The following is a 19639-nucleotide window of genomic DNA, read 5'->3' on the forward strand; positions in this document are numbered from 1 at the left end:
AGGGAGAAGGTAGGACATGGAATGCCACGCAGTGATCACAACCGTGCCAGTGAGCACACGAGGAGGTCTAGAGCGAGGCCCGAGGTGTCGCCATGGGCCCAGCGGCCGCCCAGGCCCACAGCTCTGCTCTCCACGCAGGAGCTGGTCTTCTCAGCCGCAGGCAAACCGGCTGCCGCGGCACCGGCTCATTCCCAACCGCGGAATCATCGGTACCAAGAGGAATTCTCCCGGCGGGTTGTCTCCAACGTCACCGGGCACACTGCTGACGACCGAGGAGAGGGGGTCCTGCTGGGCCCAAGGCCCGTCTCTCAGAGCCTCTGAACAGTTTGGAGCGGAGGGGAGAAACAACAAAAAGCTTCGTAATGACCGATCACTGCCAACGCCAGCCCTCTGCAGGCGGCCGGTAACGGCACACGGTGCGCAGTGACGCGCTGTCCCAGCCAGAGGGGCCTCGGTCCGCTGCCCAGTAACGTTTCCTTAGGTTTAACATTAAGGTCGGGGGCTAAACTCCCAAGTATTCCCGCAGTCTCCTCAGGTCTCGGGAAACCCAGGCTGGAAAAGTGCAAGGTTTATTGTGGGAGGTCTCACCTAATAGTCCCAATTATCTTGTAATTTTAATTGCATGTAAGAAATCTTTTTATTTTTTTAAAAAAAGACATTTTTATTGATTTCAGAGAGGAAGAGAGAGGGAGAGAGAGGTAGAAATATCAATGATGAGAGAGAATCATTGATCAGCTGCCTCCTGCAGGACCCTCACTGGGGATGGAGCCAGCAACCTGGGCATGGGCCCTGACCCCGTATGAACTGGGGACCCTTCAGTCGGCAGGCTGACACTCTACCCACTGAGCTAACCCAGCTAGGGCAGGAATCTTTTTTTATTTTTTGCAGCATAAGCATAGATAGATGCTGCTATTGTTGCCATTATGTTTATTTTAAAAAACGATGGGCCATTTGAAAAAAAAATAGACACCCAATGACATAATATGACATCCTGATTGAATACGCCCTCACCGCCTCCACTGCTGAAGGTCACACACTTCCTGAGTGTTCTTGGCTGGAATCCCCTCGGCCTCCTGCAGGCAATACCTTCCTGCCACCTTCTTCCTCAGCGAAGGGACAGCCCGGCCAAGTTCAGGTCCATAGAGGCCACAGCTCCGTCTGCGGGAGGCGGACTTGCCCAGAGCTGATGGAGGCTGCATGGCTCTTGGGCGTAATCCACGCCTATGGGCTTCGTTCCTTTCTCTAAATGTCTATTCAGCCCGTCTGGTTGTCAGGAGGGCATGTCCCCTGTGAGAATCGACAGCCCGGCCACGTGGGTGGGACAGCCGCACAGAGGCGGGGCTTTGACATGATGCTTGTATGTTGACCTTCCCGGGAAGTGCTGACTGGGGGTGTCGTGACACTCACCCCTCGACATTCCTTCCTTAGGTGGCAGGTCACCTGGGTGGTGGATGCCACACAGGACTTCCGCCTTTCACCTGTTGGTTCAAGTCCCGAATAGGGAGGCTATTTAGAGCAACCTTCCTCAGAAGATGATCATCTTGCGATGAAAACGTATGAAGAAAAAACATCTGGAGAAAAAAACAACGAATGCATTGGACGGTCCTGCAGCTTGATGAATCAGCAGCTGAGGAAAGGCCAGCGAGGGTGTGACCAGAACAAAAGAAATGTTGTTTCTGGAGAAGACACCAGGAGCCACCTCTGACATTTGCCCCCAGCTCCCTCCACCATCCAGTCACCAGATCCTGCAGACTGGTCTCCTGACCCTGGTCCGTCAGTCTCACGAGCCCCGCCCTCTGTGGCCTTTGCGATGGCCCGGGGCTGGTCCCCGCCTGCAAGGGGCCCCTTGGAATCTGCTGGGGCTGGCGGTGCACCCTGTAGGCGCCCCCCCCCCCCCCCCGCAGGGAAGGCTTCCTGGTTTGTTTGGCCGCCTGCTCCCACCGCCTGGTTTAGCCCTGGGGAGCCTGGCCCCCAGCAGCCCCCTGCAGATGCCGTTTCCTCCTCCTGACGCCCCGCCAGCCCCTGGCCTGTGGTCCCTTGTGGAGAAAACACATGAAGCTGTTAAATGCCTCCAACATAATTGACATTGAACATTAAGAACTCCTGTGAGGCCACAACAGGCTGCTGGGGACACTTCATAATAACGCTAAAAGGAAAACAAACCAACCCCTCCAACAGAGGAGGCGCAGGAAGTATTTTGTCTTTTTAAAGTTCCAAAATATATTAGGCATTCCTTTCCTTAAAGCGGTACAGTGGTAAGGAGAACATCTCCTACAGACATCCCATAATTTTTTTTGCAAGGGAGGGTAGACAAGGGTGAAGGCCCGGAATATCCTATTTAGGCAAGGTCTGCGCTACCTTTGTTTTTCTTCTGAGCCCAGGTTGGAGCCCCTCACCTCCCCCCCCCCCCCAAAAAAAAACATTTAATTGATCAAAATTAGATTTCTGGGTAATCAAATCTTAAACATAACCATGTTAAGTGTTTTGGAGACCCTAAGTTACACAGTAATTTTTTTCATGTATAACTGAAACTTTATACTCTTTGATGAATACCTCCCACTTCTTTCCCCCAGCTCCTGCCAACCACCATTCTACCTTTTGCTTCTATGAGTTGCACTATTCTAGGTGCCTCCTGTAAGTGGGCAGATATACACACACATACATGCATCATATATAAGCATTATGTGTATGCTATGTGCAGGCATCCTCTGTGTCTGGCTCATTTCACTTCCACAGTGTCCTCCAGGTTTGTCCATGTTGTCACACATGGCAAGATTTCCTTCTTTTCAAAGGTTGAATAATACTCCATTGCACCACATTTTAAAACTAGATTTTCTTTATTTGCCCATGAACATTGCTTGCTTCATGTCCTGGCTATCATGAATAATGCTTCAATGAACATGGGAGTGCAGATACCACTTCGAGATCTTGATTTCAATTCTTTTAGATCTACAGCCAGAAGGGGAATTGCTGGATCATGAGGTAGTTGGATTTTTAAATTTTTCAGAAGCCTCCACACTGTTTTGCATGGCGGCTGCACCAATTCGCATTCCCAGCAACAATGCACGAGGGTTCCTTTTCTCCGTATCTTCACCAATACGTAGTATTCCTTGACTTTTTGATAATGACGATCTTAACAGGTGTGAGATGACATATTATTGTGGTTTTGATCTGCATTTTCCAGATGATTGGTGACGTTGAACATCTTTGCCTTCTTGGGAGAAATTCCGTTCCTTTGCCCATTTTAAAATCAGGCTATTTATTTATTTAGCTAGAAAATTTTCTGAGTTGCTTATATATTTTGGAAATTATCCCTTCTCAGACACATGGTTTGAAAATATTTTCTCCCATCCTGTAGGTTGCCTTTTCAATGTGTTGGTCTTTTCCATTGCAAAGCAGCTTTTTAGTTTGATACAATCCCACTTTTTTGTTTTTGCTTTGGCTGCCTATGCTCCTGGTGTTAGATAAAGAAAATTGCTATCAAGGCCAATGTGAAGAAGCATTTCCCTTTTTTTCTTTTTCTTTTTCTGGGAGTTTTATGGTTTCAGGTCTTATGTGTACGTCTTTAATCCATCTTGAGTTGGCTTTTGTCTGTGGTCTATGATAAAGTTTCATTCTTTTGCATGTGGATATCCCGTTCTCCCAACACCATGTATCGTTTCCTCATTGTGTATTGTCAGCAACCTTGTCAAAGAACAGTTGACTGTCTATGCTCGAGTTCGTTTCTGGGCTCTCTATTCTGTTCCACCGGTCTATAGCCCTGCTTTTATGGCAGTGCTATCTATACTCTTTTGATTACTATAGCTTTGTAATATATTTTGAAATCAGGACGTGTGATGCCTCCAGCCTTGTTCTTCTCATTCAAAATTGGTTTGGCTATTCCGGGTCTTTTGTGATCCCATATGAATTTTATGACTTTTTCCCCATTTGTCATAAAATATACCATTGGGATTTGGATAGGAATTGCATTGGATCTGTAGATTGCTTTAAGTACTATGGGCATTTTAACAATATTAATTCTTCCTATCCATGAACATGGGGCATCTTTCCATTTATTTGTGTCTGCTTTAATTTATTTCATCAATGCTTTATAGTTTTCAGTGTATAGATCTTTCACTGCCTTGGTTAACTTATTCCTAAGTATCAGAATTATTTTTTAAATTAATACATTAAATATAGCAGTAATGTCTTATATTTCTAAGTGCTGACTATAAATAGTATAAAATTTAAAAATCTTTTTGGCGATGTTTGTGGTTCCAGTAGGAAGATACTAAATTTGCAGCAGCATTGCTTGTGATCTGATTACTGATTTTTAATGGCTCCACCAGCATTCTGGGGGCTGTGCTTTAAAAAGAAATGTCGAAGGGAGCAAATCAGCGTAGCTGCCCTCTCTCCCTTTCTGGAGAAATGGAACGAGCCAGTGGGTACATACCGGGCTGGGAGGGTTAGCGGTGCCGAGGTGTTATGCAATCAGGCGGATTTCCTTATGCCACCTGTCAGGTTCCAGGGGGTAGAGGGAGGTCAGATCCTCACTCATGGATGGGAGTTAGGGACCAGGCTTGGCAGGCATATTATGTCTGGGTCCGTATTTTCTCATTCCCAAACTGGGATGTGGTTGATAACACGAGGGACAGCTGCAGTGGGGACCACCCTGGGAAACTTGAAACTCACTTTTCCAGGTCCAGGACTGCCTTGCTTCCCTCTGTGACTGATTTATAGTATGTATTCCACTCTTAACTGAGGGTAAACGTAGTTCAGACTAACAGGTAACTCGCATTAGTACCTGTATTGTTTCTCTTTGGAAGAATGGGTTATGGAGAAGTCCAAGAATGGAACACATTAGAAGCCAGATATCACAGAAAAGGTTACCGCCTTACCTTCTGTGGGGGATGGAAAGTAGAGGAGAAATGGTGAGTACCGGATAAGGTGACAAAGGGGACTCTATTCTTGTTTTATTTGGAAGGCCACAGAATAATATCAACACCTTTAAACTGTGTGGTAGGAGAAGTGGAGGCTGGACTAAGCTTTCGGATAGTCCGGGTCCATATTTTGTTTCGATTAATGTTTGACCTGGGGCAGTTGCATAACCTTTGCCTACACTTCGGGGTCCCTAAAGTGGGGTTACTAACAGTTACTTGGAGCATCGTCAGGTACTCCAACAGGCTGCGGGTTCAATGACCGGTCAGGGCACACACCCAAGGTTGTGGGTTCGATCCCTGGTCCAGGTGCATACGGGGAGGCAACGGATTGATGTTTCTCACTCGCATCAATGTTTCTCTCTCTCCCTATCTGGCTTCCTCCCTTTTAAAATCAATAAAACCATATGCTTGGGTAAGGGCTAAAAAAAAAAAAAAAATAGGAATAGGTACTTGCTTCATGCCGCTGTTGAGAATTTTATGACACGGAAAAGCCTTAGCGTGGTGCCTGATCCACAGTGAGCGCTGAGTAAGCTGCACCTCTTGTCAGGACTGCACTTGCAAGGTGACAGTCCACTTAGAGACCCTCCGCATGGGAGGCCCGGGCGGGGCGGCAGCGGCAGGGGCCTCCTCCGTGGAGCGGCGCCGGAGAAGGTGCACGTGGTGCAGCGGCAGGGGCCTCCTCCGTGGGGCAGCGCCGGAGAAGGTGCACGTGGTGCAGCGGCAGGGGCCTCCTCCGTGGGGCAGCGCCGGAGAAGGTGCACGTGGTGCAGCGGCAGGGGCCTCCTCCGTGGGGCAGCGCCGGAGAAGGTGCACGTGGTGCAGCCACAGGCCCAGCGTCCCCGCGGCCGGCGGGAGCGGCGAGCCCGCTGCAGGAGGGCGGGCAGGGGGAGGGCGCGCGCTGACCCAGGACCGTCAGGCTCGCGGCGCTCGGCGGCCCCCAGGTGCACGCCCGGCACGAAGCACGCGGGTTGGAGGCAAAGCGTTCGCCTGCCCTTGACAACACGCGGGTCACGCCGCCCGCGGGTGCGGGCGCGGCTCTCAGCGGCGGACGTGCCCGGCTCCCTCAAAGGCATCGCTGCCCCGGGAAGGAGGTGCCCTCCCTGTCCCCTTTCCGCAGGGCCCTGGCAAGGTCAGGCGGCCGGCGAGGGCGGGCCCGACCTGCCCCCGCGCCCCTGCGCCAGGGGAGGACCCGGGAGGCCGCGTGCAGCCCCGCGAGGCCGCGGGTGTGGTGGTGGGGCGCCCAGCGGGGGGCGCGCGGCCCCAGCGGGAACGTTCCGGAACCTCCGTGCGCTTCCGGGGGCGGGGACAGCCCGGATCCCGCCACCGCCCCGCCCGGAGGAGGGGAGCGTGGCGGCGGAGACGGTTCCTTCGGGCGGGAGTCGTGGGCGAGGGGCGCGCGCGCGGGGAGAGCCCGCAGCGCACGCGCACTCGGGGCGCATGCCCGCCCGCCCGCCACCCAGGATGAGACAGAGGGCATGGAAAGTTCCAGCGGCTTCCAGAGCCGGAGGGAGCAGGCGCGGCGGTGGCGGCGGCGGCGACAAGACCTGAGGGGCGTGGGGCCTCCGTGGGCCGCGCCGGCCGAGCCCACTGTGCTGTCCCAGCGCCACGGCGTCGGACCCGCGGGCCCTGTGGGACCGCTCGCCGCGGGGAGCGCGGCTTCCGAGGGGCGGCGGCCGCTTTAAGAGGGGGCGTGGCGTGCGTGGGGGCGTGGCCTGCGCCGTCAGGGGCGCGCGGTGTGCGCAGGCGCCGAGCCTTTAAACCCGGGCTCGCGCGGCCGGAGCGTGCGTTGCCGCTGCCGCCTCCCGCCCGCCGCTCGCCGCCCCGCGCCGCCCGCCCTCTCCAGCGCCGGGAGCCGGCGGTCCAGCCGCGCGCCGCGCGTCGGCCATGCCCCGCTACGAGCTGGCCCTGATCCTCAAAGTCATGCAGCGGGTAAGTGACCTTCCCCTCAGCACCCGCCTTCCCGTGCGTGCGCCTCGCGGCCGCCGGGCCGCCGCCCCTAGCCCTTCCCGCGGGGCCGGGAGGAGGCCGGGGCCGGGGCCGGGGCCGGGGCCGGGGCGCGGGCGGGGGGCGGGCGTCCGCAGGGAGGGCTCGTGGGCCGGCCGGCTCGGCGAGGCCGCGTGCGCGCGGGAGGCGGGGGTGTGCCCGCGGGCGCGCGGCGCGGGAGGGTGTGCCCGCTCACGGCTGGCCGGCTGGCGGGAGGCGGGAGGCGGCGGCGGGCGGCCGGGGCAGGGGCTGGGCGGGCCGCGGGGTCCAGTGGAAGGTCCGCGGGAGGACACGCGCGAGTGCTCGGCCCCGCTCCCGTTGTCGATCGCGAAGCCGCCTTGTGCCCGCCGCCGCCTCCGCTCCGCCTCCGCTGGCTGGAACCGTCCGCGCCCGTAGAATGGTCTCCAGCGTGTGGTGCCGCCCGGACCTTGGCCGCCCGCCGCCCGCCGCCGCGCTCCCGCTCCCGACTTCTCTTTCCGACTCAGCGACGGCGGTCCCGGCGCCTTGAGCCCCGGTTCAGGCGGCCGCTGCGCCTCCCGGGGGACGGGGCTGGAGGTAGGGCTTGCAGGTTCGCCGGCGAGGACCGACCTGCCGCCGCCCCGCAGGAGGCAGCTCCGCGTCCCCGTGCCGGGCAGGGACTCCGCCGGCGCCGAAACCCTCCTGCGAGACGCGGGTAACGTGGCGCGGTGCGCGGTGCGCGGCTTGTGTGTGCTCTCTTCCAGGGACAATAAAAATAAAAACAAAACCAGAAATACTACCGCTACGTCTGAACGGCCGGAGCCTGGCGCCCCCGCGCCGGGGACCTGGCGCCGTCAGGCCTGGGTCCTGCCCTGCGTCACTTGTGAGAAGTAGCCCTTTGGAAGTTTGGGGTGAAATGGAGCCCGGAGCCCGGTCCCGGCGCCAGGAACCGGACCGAGCCCCGAGCCCGGGGCGGCTGCACCCGGTCAGGGAGGACAGGAAGGGCCCGCTGCCTCCTGGTCGGGGCTGGCGTCCCCAAGCTGGCTGTCCCTGAATGTGGGGAAGACACGATGGTGGCGAGGAGCCCCCCTTTCATTCCCCCCCTCTCCCCCCAAGAGCTACGGCATAGAACAGGGGCAGTGAAAAGGAAACATTTCTGAACGCATGGAAATTGTTTAAGCCCTCTCGTGTTTTCCCTGTGCTTTTTAGGAGACACCGTAGAACCTGGGAAACGCAGTTACTGGAGTTTCCTTCGTTTACCTTGTTTTGGGGGGAAGGTCGTCGCTGAAGAGTCCGGGTGTAGGCACACGTGTCCCATCCACCTCGGAAGTGCGGGCTCGGACTCTGCCTTGAGCGGGGCTGACTGTTCATTGCAGGGCCCCTTACCGCACTCCCTGTGGGGGTGTAAGCGCCTGTGGAGCGGGCACTGTTGCTCTGCTCCAGGTCAGCCACACAGCACAGTTGGTTTACAGTAGCGATTCCTGCTTTCCTGGACGCCCTCACGGGGGGGGGGGGGGGGTGCAGGGGTGAAAAGCCTTGATGCACAACATGGGGAGCTCCTCCCGGGCGGAGGAGGCCGGGACTACAGATAGGACACTGTAACAGGGCGAGCTCGTGGCGAAGAGTTCCTTGGCCTAAATAAAGATTAAACAACAAAACTCATTTTTCCTTCACAGAACTTCTTTTTAAGTTGGTGGTAAATGTTTGACACACACAAAGACTCGCTGCTTTTGAACAATTTTGCTTTTCAATTTAGGAAAATAGGATTCTGAAATTGGATCAATACTGGGAGGAGAGTGGATGGAAAAGTTAGCCCTGCGGTGCGTTCACTGCAGGGTGCCGCTGTGAGCGGGCGCCTGAGGAGGCCGGAGTCTCGGCTCACTCAGCGGTCCCCCTGGGAAGCCTGGGGTAGCTCCTCCATTCGAAGCTGGTATGTTTCATAATTTTAGATTCTGAAATCTATACCTCTTCACAGTATCACCCTTCAAGGTGATGGCTTATGCCCACCACCTTCCCCAGACCGTTTCTGTCTTGGAATCGAGGAAACCTGCGATGTGGAAGTTGGGAGACTGGAGTGTTTCTGGTCCTTCTCTGGTGCTCTGCCTGAAGAGCATCCCCGGTCCCTGGAGTGCAGACTCCTCCCTGCCCATTTTTCATTTTCCTGGACCGGACTCCTCCACAGCGCGCACCTGCTAGCGGTTTACGTGCAAGCTGGTTGCGGTGTGAGGCGCTCGCACAGCCCGTGGATTGGAGACTCGCCGTGTGCAGGCACTGGGGTCCCGTGGCCTGGCCAGGCGGAGCACAGACGATCCTTGTGGCTGCAGCGGTGCCGGCCACTGAGAAGCCCAGGGCAGTCTTTCCTCGGCCTCTGCTGCTGCCCTTCCTCCTCCTGCGTGTGGATGTAGAGGCCAGTCCCCCCAAGGAGAGCTGTACTTGCAGGTGCCATTGAGCTTAACCTTCATCGTAACGTGTGGATGTAAACATGTCCTTTCTATTTCCCCCAACTTTTAATTCAGCATGAAGCGTAAGTAAAGTGGGGTTAAATTCTGAAATTGAACGCAGTGAAGTAGTAGGTGCTGGGAGGGCGGCCTTTCGAGGGAAAGACTGCAGCCATTTGGAAAGATGGTTGCTTAGGCCATATTTATGGAGTCTCCAGGAAAAAACACTTTGAAAGTGGTGTTCTAGCTGTACCAGCGTCACAGAGCGTCACTTACTCCTGGGAGCCTTCCCCTGTGGGAGGACACAGCTGAGGACAGGCACAGGCTGCAGCTCCCAGGGAGTCCCAGGCCAGCGGTGGGGACCCTTCTAACCGCAGAAAGGGGAGGCCCGTGGGAGGCGCGTTCCCTCTCCGCCTGTCCTGTCGTGGGGGCCTCAGCAGGCAGGGAGGGTCACGCATTGGTGGGCTGCTGAGGGCTGAGGAAAGGACTGACGTCCATAGACGTCACTTTGAAAGTAGCTTTAAAGGTTGGTATTTAATTTGCGTAACAGATGAATTGCCCCTACTGTGTAGAGAACTTAGGAAAAGCTTTGTAAACTGGAGGCAGTTCTCGGGCTTGGGAGGTGCAGACGCGTCCCTGCAGAGCACTTCGTCTCCGGCTGCCGGAGGACGCTTTAATGATCCTGTCTTGTGACGTTTGCCCAGAGCTGGCGTTTGTAGGGTCGTGAAAGCCCTGGGAACATGCTCTCTCCTGGCTACTAAGGCATTTTTACAGGAAGAATTACAAGTTAATGGTTTAAGGAATAACTAGCTTAGTGGCCAAATGAATGCATGTGTATACAGTGAAACAGCTTTATATATGCTCTGGTACATGTTTTCCTAGTAGGAAAACAAGAGCAGCTACCTACTTTGGCAATCTTAAGTTCTTTTTTCTTTAAAACATTTCACAAGTTAGGGTTAATACCCCTCATTTTTAATTTTACTGAAAAGCAGGTTATATTTTAAATTTTAAGATAACTCATTGAAATAGTTCTTCGTAGGCAAAGAATTTTATGATATAATCTGAGTTTAACTTACCACCTGGGTTTTATGTGTTTAAAAATTAAAGTGTAGTGATAGTCCAGGTTCCAAAATGTGGCAAGCAGTACGCTTTCCGATTGTGGGCAAGAGTCCCTTCTATTTCTCTTCACTCAAGCCTTTTTGATTAGAAAAGCTGGCAGAAGTTTTGTATTTGTTCTAGAGTTATATCCAGGCCAGGGTCTTCTGAAGGTAACGACTACAAAATGTTGGCATTTTAGACACCTTTTAGACACCTGCCGAGGGTGCTAATGAGCTCAGATGTGGGGCTGACCAGCCCCACTCATTGGAGCCCTCGCTCATTGGAGCTTGGCTGCTTGGCAACATTTGATGACTAGGGCATGGACACATTTCTGCTCCGGGTGGTGGCAGACAAACATTCAAATGGAAACACCTTTGTTCTATCTGTCAGACGGCTGAGTTGGTCCTTTTTTTCCCTCTTATGGGCCCCCCTCAAATAGCTTAGCTTGTCTCTTTACTAATTACCCTTTGTGTTTTGTCTGCTTGAAACTGGACAACTTAAATGCTTGCCCAGTAATGAGAGACGAGCCTGGCGCATTGAGTGTCCTTGGGATTAAAGTGTTCTTGGGTTACAGCTCATTGCCGGCCAGTGATTGAAGAAGGCGCCCTTCCTGCCCCTGAGCTCGCTAAGGTCCACGGAGTGGCGGGGGGTAAGGAGTCCTTCCTCGCCAGACACGGTTTGTGTTTCTGAAGAAAGCCTGTCAGAAGGGACATTCCACCCTGTGTTTTCTTCTTGTTCATGCCTCACATTCAACACACATTTATAGGTGTTTAAGTCTAGTATTGACATGCAGACGATTATAAAATCACTTTCGAGAAAACAGTTTGGAAGAAATGAGGGACAAATTCTAAAGTATTTTCCATCTAGTGCAGGGGTGGGCAAACTTTTTGACTCGAGGGCCACAATGGGTTCTTAAACTGGACCGGAGGGCCGGAACAAAAGCATGGATGGAGTGCTTGTGTGAACTAAGATAAATTCAAAGTAAACATTATTACATAAAAGGGTACAGTCTTTTTTTTTTTTAGTTTTATTCATTTCAAACGGGCCGGATCCGGCCCGCGGGCCGTAGTTTGCCCACGGCTGATCTAGTGCCTGCACTGTAATTGTGCAGGTGTGATTTTCTTGTTCAAGATAAATACCTCTTTTTAGTGGAAGCAGTATTCTTAAGCACCAGGGATTATTATCAACACATAATTATCTCTTAGGGGAATAAAAATGAAGAAATTAGTAAAAAAAATTTTTTAAGTCCTCATTCGAAGATATATTTTATACAGATTTTAGAGCGGGGGTTGGGGGAGAAACATCGATGTGAGAAGCATCCATGTGAGCCCTGACTGGAAGGGAACCTGCAGCCTTTTGGTGTAAGGGACAGTGCTCCAGCCGCCTGAGCCACCTGGCCAGGGCAGGAATTAGTCAAATATAAGAAAATCATGCAAATGTAATGAATGTCTGGTAAGTTGTTAATTTGCCTAAAGGAAAAATGCCTCAGGAACTTGGGAAGGGATAATTCCTCCAGTTCTTATCCTCGCTGCTCTAACTTAGAGCGGGAGTTGGCAAACTGGGGCTCACACCCCGGATCTCACTGGCTGCCTGTAGTTGTACAGCCTGTGAGCTGAGAAAGGATTTTACATTTTCAAGTAGTTGGGGTGGGGGGAGAGGAGGAATAAAAAAAAGCATTTTATGACATGAAAATGATGTGAAATTCGAATGTCAGAGTTCATGAACACAGGTGTCTTGGAACATCACCCTGTTCATTTGTTTGTATTTACTCTCTGGTCCTTTATGGAAATTTGCTGACCCTAGTTCAGAGTGTAAGACAATTTCCCAGGTTCAGCATGTCTCTTAGCTTTTAGGGTCCTGTTTCTGACATTTCTGCCTTCATTCCTTCCTTTTCCTCCTCTGTATGTACTATGCCTTTGACCTCCATATGGATGACTTACCTTTGTTGGTAACAAGCTAAGAATTCTGGCATTTTGTGCTTGAACTGTGCTGGTCAGAGCCTCCTGGATGTCCTGTTGGCACTGCAAACTCAGTGTGGTTCAGATTTAATGAGTTGTCTACCCTAAGCTTGTCTTCTGTTCTTGGGTTCTCTGGCTCTGTCCCCTGGAGCTGAACAGCTTTGGTGTCCTCCACCTCAGTCCCATCTCGTCTCCCTTCTGCCCTAGATGGCCACTCCTAGTTCCTGCTTGAGTCCTGCAGTTTCTTACTCAGCTGGTCTCTAACCTGCTCAGGGGTTCCTTGTAAATATGCTCTGAGTGCAAGAAGATAGTTGTTGAGCTACTTGAAAAGAATCCAATGGAAATGCATTTTTAACAAGGAGATAATGCAGAGCATTGTATGGATTATGTCATTGCTTTTGCACATCCATTGATAGTGTCCCTAACACTAAGTCACAGCACCTCTCTTTTCAAAAAAGACATTCAGGTCAATCCCGGCGTCCAAGGCTGTCTGAGAGGACTCCAGCCTTATTTTTTTTTTTAAACTCCCGCTCCCCTTCTAAAGTTCTGCCATCTCTACACCAAGTAAACCAGGCTGCCCAGAGCCCGTCACCTCCCTTCGCTCTCATTTTCTCGGGTGCTCGTGTCTCTGATTTTCTTGGAATGCCCTCCCTTTCCACGTTGCCCCGTCATCCGCGAAGGCCTGCCTCAGTTCATTTTAAACAGCTGTCCAGGGAAGACCTGCGCTGCGAGGACACTGATCTTCCTTTGGGTTTGCATGGGGCTTTCTGTTGTCACCTGGATCGCCTCTTTGTATCACTTAATTGGTGAGTGTTCTTCCCTCCTTGGTTAGATGACAAATTCCTGAGGGTCAGATCTGTTTCCTTTCTGTCCTCTGCTCGCTCAGCTGCCTCACCAGGGTGCCCACACTGCTCTGTGTGAGGTGGTTCTTGGGTCTGAGAGGGCATCTGACCTCTGCTAGGCAGTTGCTTTCCAGCCGGAGCACTGGGCTTGCACTGGGTGAGCTGAATGCTTGCCAGACATTACGTTGGCTTCTAATACTATTTCCTGGCAGGTAACCTTGTTTCCACAATAATAATTTAATTATGTCAATTGTTAAAATGAGAGCAAATTACCCTCCCCCCATCCGCCTCCCCTGAAAACCGAGTTGGATTCATTGGAAAGATTTGATAAAGGTGAGTCACTAAAATAATGGCTGTAGAATTTAGATGTGGCTGCAAATAAGTAAAAGTTGGAGAGGAAAAATAAAAATAGTCCAAGACTCTATGTAGATTGCTTTACAAGGATTTCTTACTAAAAATGGAAGTTGGCCATGATGCATTTATAGATGTGTAGACCAAGCAGAAGGAATGTTACTCTGCAAGGAACTTCATCATCGCTCCTATTCACCAAGTGCTTCGGCTCATAGTAAGATGGGCAGATGAATGCACATTTATGTGTTAAACTTGCGTAAAATGTTTAAGGTACGTATGCACGGTTTTTTATTTTGCACTTGAGCTTTACTCTGTTCCCTGTGACTTTGGATAGGATTGTTTTGGGTATGAAAGCTGCTCCAGTGAGTGCTCCGAATTGCGTTATCTAAATGATCGGAGGAACACGAGGTCCCGAGGGCTGATGCCGGGTATAAACAGCGCTGGCCATTCTAGAAAGAGCTTCCGAGATGGATCTCACCTGCTTGTGGGTCCTGGCGCCCGCCCCCTAGGGATGTTGTTGGTCACGTGGCATTGGAGGGGGTAGGTGTTCAGTATGTCGTTAAAGTTCGCTTTGGGATCTCAGGCACGTTTTTGAACTTTATTGCTTAGTTTCCCATTTACACTTGATTGACGAAGAGACTCCTGAAGATAAATTTCTTTTATGTAAGTTATTTTACCAGAATCTGAGACTGAGTCAAACCCAGAATATAGTACTTCCTCAATACATATTTGAATTAGAGTCTTAAGCCACTCTACATAAGAGCTTGCATGCTAAGTAAGCAAGGGCGAGCTTTGCATATTTGATATAGAGTGTGAGGGAGCCTATGAACTCTACCAACTTCGAACAACTTTGTCAGACAGAGATGAGTCATTTACTCAGCAGCCACTGGCCTTTGCGACACTGTGCCTGGGCCTCCTCTTCCAGGCTTTTGTTCATCTCCTGCCCCGCTTTATTTTTTTAAAATATATTTTTATTGACTTCAGAGAGGGAGAGAGAGAGAGAGAAACATCAGTGATGAGAGAATCAAATTGATCAGTTGCCTCCTGCACACCCCCTACTGGCGACTGAGCCCACAACCCAATCATGTGCCCTTGACCGGAATCAAACCTGGGACCCTTCAGTCCGCAGGCCAGTGCTCTATCCACTGAGCCAAGCCAGCGAGGGCACCTGCCCCACTTTCTATAACCAGTACTTACAAGACTTCAATGTGTTTTTTAGGTGAGGAGGTTGGGGACAGTGAAGGATAGAGAAAATCTAAAGAACTGAGTTATGTACTTTAGATAGGCTAAGTAAATGCTAAGGTGATCAGAGGCAGGTATGGGAGACAATCAGTATTTTAAACAGTATTCGGTAAATGTTTGATCCCAGTTGTCGTCCTACTAACACTATAAGGACGACCGCTTTTCAGTAGCATCAACAGATGGAGCAGCTGATAGAACCTGGCTGATTTCTGTTGCTACGTGGTATTTTCAGTTAATATTTTACTTTTCATTTTTGATACAGTATTATAAAACTACATTTTTCCTTTTAATTGGTGATTTTAAGAGATTTGTTTCATTCCTATTGATTCAGATTTTATTTTTATAAAGGATTTAAAACAGTATTTTACATTATAACACATTGCTGGAATGTATATATTTCATTAACATACTTAATTGATTTTTTAAGTAATTATAAGCCAGGAGTACCTGTGATCCAACAAGTTTCAAATAAGACCTTTTCCAAGAGAATATGCATTTTTGATATATATACTTCACTGTCATTTTTTAAAATCCAATTTTATTCCCAATTCGTGACTTTTTTTGCACCTGATTATTTTACTCTGCAGCTGTATAATGGGATGTTGGGTGGCAGAGGGTACTGGGACCGTGTGAAGCAGACTGAGAAATGTGTGTGTGAGTGTGTAAAAGATGAAGACACAAGCGTGTAGCCAAGAGGAATAGTCATGCTTTTAACTTTTAAACCATTTCATTCTCCTTGGGAGCTGGCATGGTGCAGTGTAAATGTGTTCATGAGTTAATAAAAGCTGTTTAACAAAGCTGCCTGAGGAATAGGTTGTGTTCTTTTTAACTATCATGTTTTAAACGGGGTAAGTATGGAAGGTTGTCCTCAGCCTTAGATCACTTGGTCATGGTTTGCGATGTGTTAATTCAAGGTGGGAAGTGTCGGGTGGGCCAGTGGCTGGGGCAAACGGGTGTGTGGGCGCTGGTGCTTACCACTCCAGTCTGTCACTTCCATGGGAACGTGGTCCTGGTTTTGCCAGCTCCTCCTTTTCTATCCTATTCCTAACCATAACTCCAGGTTTTACAGGAAATTGATTTTTAAGATGTTGGCAACTAATTAAAAGACATTTAAACACCATGGACCAAATGTAATGTATTTGTTTAGATAGAGCTAAGTTCTAATTTAGATAATAGGTTTTGGTTCTTTAAAGATGCCCTTAACTGTCTTCGACCTCTGGCAGTGTGACTTGGTGTCACACAGTTTTCCCAAAGTGGGTGGGAAGTAGGGACCCGTAACCTCAGAAAAGTGGTAGGGGGACTAGGTGACTGATTGTCCCTGGCCTTGAAGGTGGGTGAGCTGCCACTTTTTCTCTGTGTGTCCGGGTGATTCTGGGCAAAGACGGCTTTGGCTGGATAGTGGCGTTTTATTTTGCTCGGGTGTATCTGTGAAGTTCACATCAGAGTGTATGACCCATGGTCTTGGGGGAAAGTATGACCATGGAAAAAGCTAGTTGCTCTTCTTTACAGGCTATGGTACAAAGGGATGACCAAATGCTTTTGTTTTTTTAAAATACATTTTTATTGATTTCAGAGAGGGAGGGAGAGAGAGAGAGAAACATCAATGATGAGAATCATTGATTGGCTGCCTCCTGCACACCCCATACTGGGGATTGAGCCCACAACCCCCAGCGTGTGCCCTGACCGGAATAGAACCCAGGACCTTACAGTCCGCAGGCTGATGCTCTATCCACTGAGCCAAACACGCCAGGGCAAATGCTTTTTTTTTTTTTTTTTGACCAGGCTTCACGTTTTCATAGAATGGAAGCCAAGTTTTCCATTTTGTTTTTTTCACTTTTCCACTCACTCTAGATACGTAACGGCAGATCACAGATAAACACAGATCCACTTGTTCACCCACCTTCAAGGCCAGGGACAGCCAGTCACCTAGTCCCCCTACCACTTTTCTGAGGTTCCAGGTCCCTAGTTCCTACCCACTTTGGGAAAACTTTGTAGAGGTTGGTGTGGATGAGAGCTTCCAAATGAAATTGCAAGAGAAAGCGTGGCCCCAACAACATCTTGACCTGGAACCCTCAGTGCTCATCAACTGGCGCTTGTCTGCGTCTACCCCAGAATGAATCTCTGGTTTTGTCTTTGTTTGGAGTTAAGTTTTTAAAGCACTCTTCTCGACCCTCCCCTGGCTGCTAAAACACTTTAAGTTTGTCAGGTGAGGAATTCCAGGCACAGCTGTAAGGGGGGTGGGGGGAGGGTAGGCCAGACATCTGCCTGCTTTCAGTTTGTGTTCAGGTCCCCTATGTGCAAATTATGAATATAAAACATCATTCAGTACTGGTTTAGGTTCATGTTCAAAGGTGAGTTTCTGTTGAGTGGAAAGCTAAATCTGGGGATAGGATCTTTGCCAGGCAAATGGTACAGGAAAGATGTCGTTCAGTGCCCTTCTAAAAAACTACTTGAACCCGTTAAGGAAATACATGACCCAGTAGTAGACGGTTTTGTTTTTCTTTCGCTCGTGCACTATTACCTTCTGTTCTGTTAGCATTTTCATGAGAAAGCGGTGTCAGTATGCTGCCTGGCTAGCCTTTGGTACCAAGTTTCCGTCAGGGACCGTCCTAAGTCTGCAGACGCTGGTGGCGCTGTGGGTCTCAGGAATGTGTTCTCACCTGTGAACGGACAGCCAGGAGCTTTTGCAAATTCAGGTTAAGAAGATTAACATGAAGAAAAGAAATTTCTCTTAATACCATTTCTTTATTAAATGTTTTATCTGATTAGGATGGAATAATTCGAAGCTGTAATTTCAAGGTCTTCTACATTTGACATCCAATGGAAGTGGTTCTGATCCTTGGGAAAATTAGAAAGTTTAAAAATATTCCAACCGAAAGTGTTTGCCTGAGGAAATATCCCAATTCTAGGATCTTTTATTATGACTTGGCCTCCTTGGAGAGTTAGAGTTGGTCCACCAGGAAAACTCTTGTGTTTACATTTTCTGGCCTCAGTCACATGGAAAAGTCAAAATTGGTATCTGGTTTAGGAATGGTTTTTCTAGGACCGTGAAGTTGGCAGCCAGTAGGATGAGGGTGAACCACAAATGGGCCTGGTGGGATGTTCTCCCTGTCACCTTACGGTCTGAACCTGGCTCTCGGGGGCTGTGTGTTCTGCCGGCTGAATCAGGGTTAGAGAGAGTGGGCTCCTTTTATAGAAGAAAAAACAACAGGGTCACAGCAGCCCAGGAGCGCTCAGCAAGGCTCCGCGGGCCGCCGCCACCTGGCAGCTGCCCGCTGGTGACAGCATCTGCAGAGGCGCCACTGTGATGGAGGAGGTCTCACAGGACTGAGTGCCTACCAGGGCCAGCTCGAGCGTGTGTTAGGGAATGCGGGGTGACCAGACAGCCCCAGTTTGCGGGCAGGCTACATTCTAGGAAGGAGACAAACCAAATGCTACGAAGAGAAACAGCCCGCGGAAGGGGCAGAAAGGGCGGATTTCCTTTTCATTGGCGTGTTCTCGCGAGGGAGGGCGCAGGGTGCTGTTCGCTGGGCCTGGGCTGGGAGCCGCACCCACCATGCTGTTCAGCAGGCGCGGCTCTAAGCCTTCCGGAAGGGTTCAGTGCAGTTTGCCCCTCGGCCTTTTCTTTTGGTTAAGCCTCACCTGAGGCTGTTGTTTCCATTGCCTTTCAGAGTGGAAGGGAGGGAGGAATGGGGAGAGAGAGCTGTCGATGTGAGAGAACACATCCTCTGGTTGCCTCCTGCACACCCTAACCCGGGGCGGGGAGCAAACCTGAAACCCAGGTAAGTGCCCTTGGCCAGGAATTGATCCCGAGACCCTTCACCCAGTGTAAACAGTTAATCAACTTTACCAATCTTTCTTCACCTCCACTCCCCTCCCCATTTTTTGCTGGATTATTTTATACATTTTTAACTTTACCTATTACTTACTTATTTCTAGTGTCCAATCTCTTTTAGAACAGAAAGGGTGCAGTGAAAACGAATCCATGTGCCCAGGCCCTTGGGGGGGCTCGGAGCAGTCAGTCCCTCCGCAAGCTCTTGAGCCCTTCCTCTGGGTGGAGGCTGCGCCTCTGCTCCCCCCCCCCCCCCCTGGCAGCCACACTGGGGGAGCCTCCAGTGGGGAGGGTGGGCACTCACCTGGCAGGCTCTGTCCCAGCGCATCTAGGGCCTGGGACACAACAGTACTACTCCCTCTTCATCCTCCTCAACGTTGCTTTTTATTTATTATTTTTTAAAATATATTGATTTTTTTACAGAGAGGAAGGGAGAGGAGAGGGATAGAGAGTTAGAAACATCAATGAGAGAGAAACATCAATTAGATGCCTCCTGCACACTCCCTACTGGGGATGTGCCCGCAACCAAGGTACATGCTCTTGTCTGGAATCGAACCTGGGACCCTTCAGTCTGCAGGCCGACGCTCTACCCACTGAGCCAAACCTGTTAGGGCTCAACCTTGTTTTTTAAATGTAAACCTTTGGAGGATTTGCAAGAGTGGTTCAGTGAACGCCTGTAAACTTTTTGCCTGGATCACTATTTGTTAGAATTATCCATATTTTAGCTGCACCATTTGAAAAGTGTAGGCATGTCGACATGCCGTTCTTAGGAATAAGGGCTTTCTTAACCAAAACAACCATTGCACAGAAATTGGACATTGATTCAGTATTATTTTTAAATGTTCACTGTACGGTCAAGTTGATCGTTATTTCAGTAATACCCTGTAGTTTTAAAAGCCAGTTTTCATGGAAGGCTTGTGCATCTAGTTGTTTGGCCTCTTTGGTCTAGAACAGTCTCAGGCCTTTGTCATTCATGACAGTGGCCCTCTGAAGAGGACACCCACGGGCTGCAGAGCCC

The 19639-nt window shown here is 50.5% G+C and overlaps 1 protein-coding gene across 2 annotated transcripts in view; it reads left to right on the forward strand.

Moving 5' to 3' along the window:
• The first annotated feature begins 6251 nt into the window (after window positions 1–6251).
• MRPS6 (mitochondrial ribosomal protein S6) overlaps window positions 6252–19639 on the forward strand; it is a 57067-nt gene continuing 43679 nt past the window's right edge. For both annotated transcript variants that reach the window (XM_081088310.1, XM_081088311.1), the window contains exon 1: window positions 6252–6848. In XM_081088310.1, the coding sequence (XP_080944436.1) occupies window positions 6804–6848 (45 nt within the window). In that variant the 5' untranslated portion in view covers window positions 6252–6803. The remainder of the gene's footprint in view (window positions 6849–19639) is intronic.

The sequence above is a fragment of the Myotis nattereri genome (genome assembly GCF_964212035.1).
Source record: "Myotis nattereri genome assembly, chromosome: 3".
Lineage (NCBI taxonomy): Eukaryota > Metazoa > Chordata > Mammalia > Chiroptera > Vespertilionidae > Myotis > Myotis nattereri.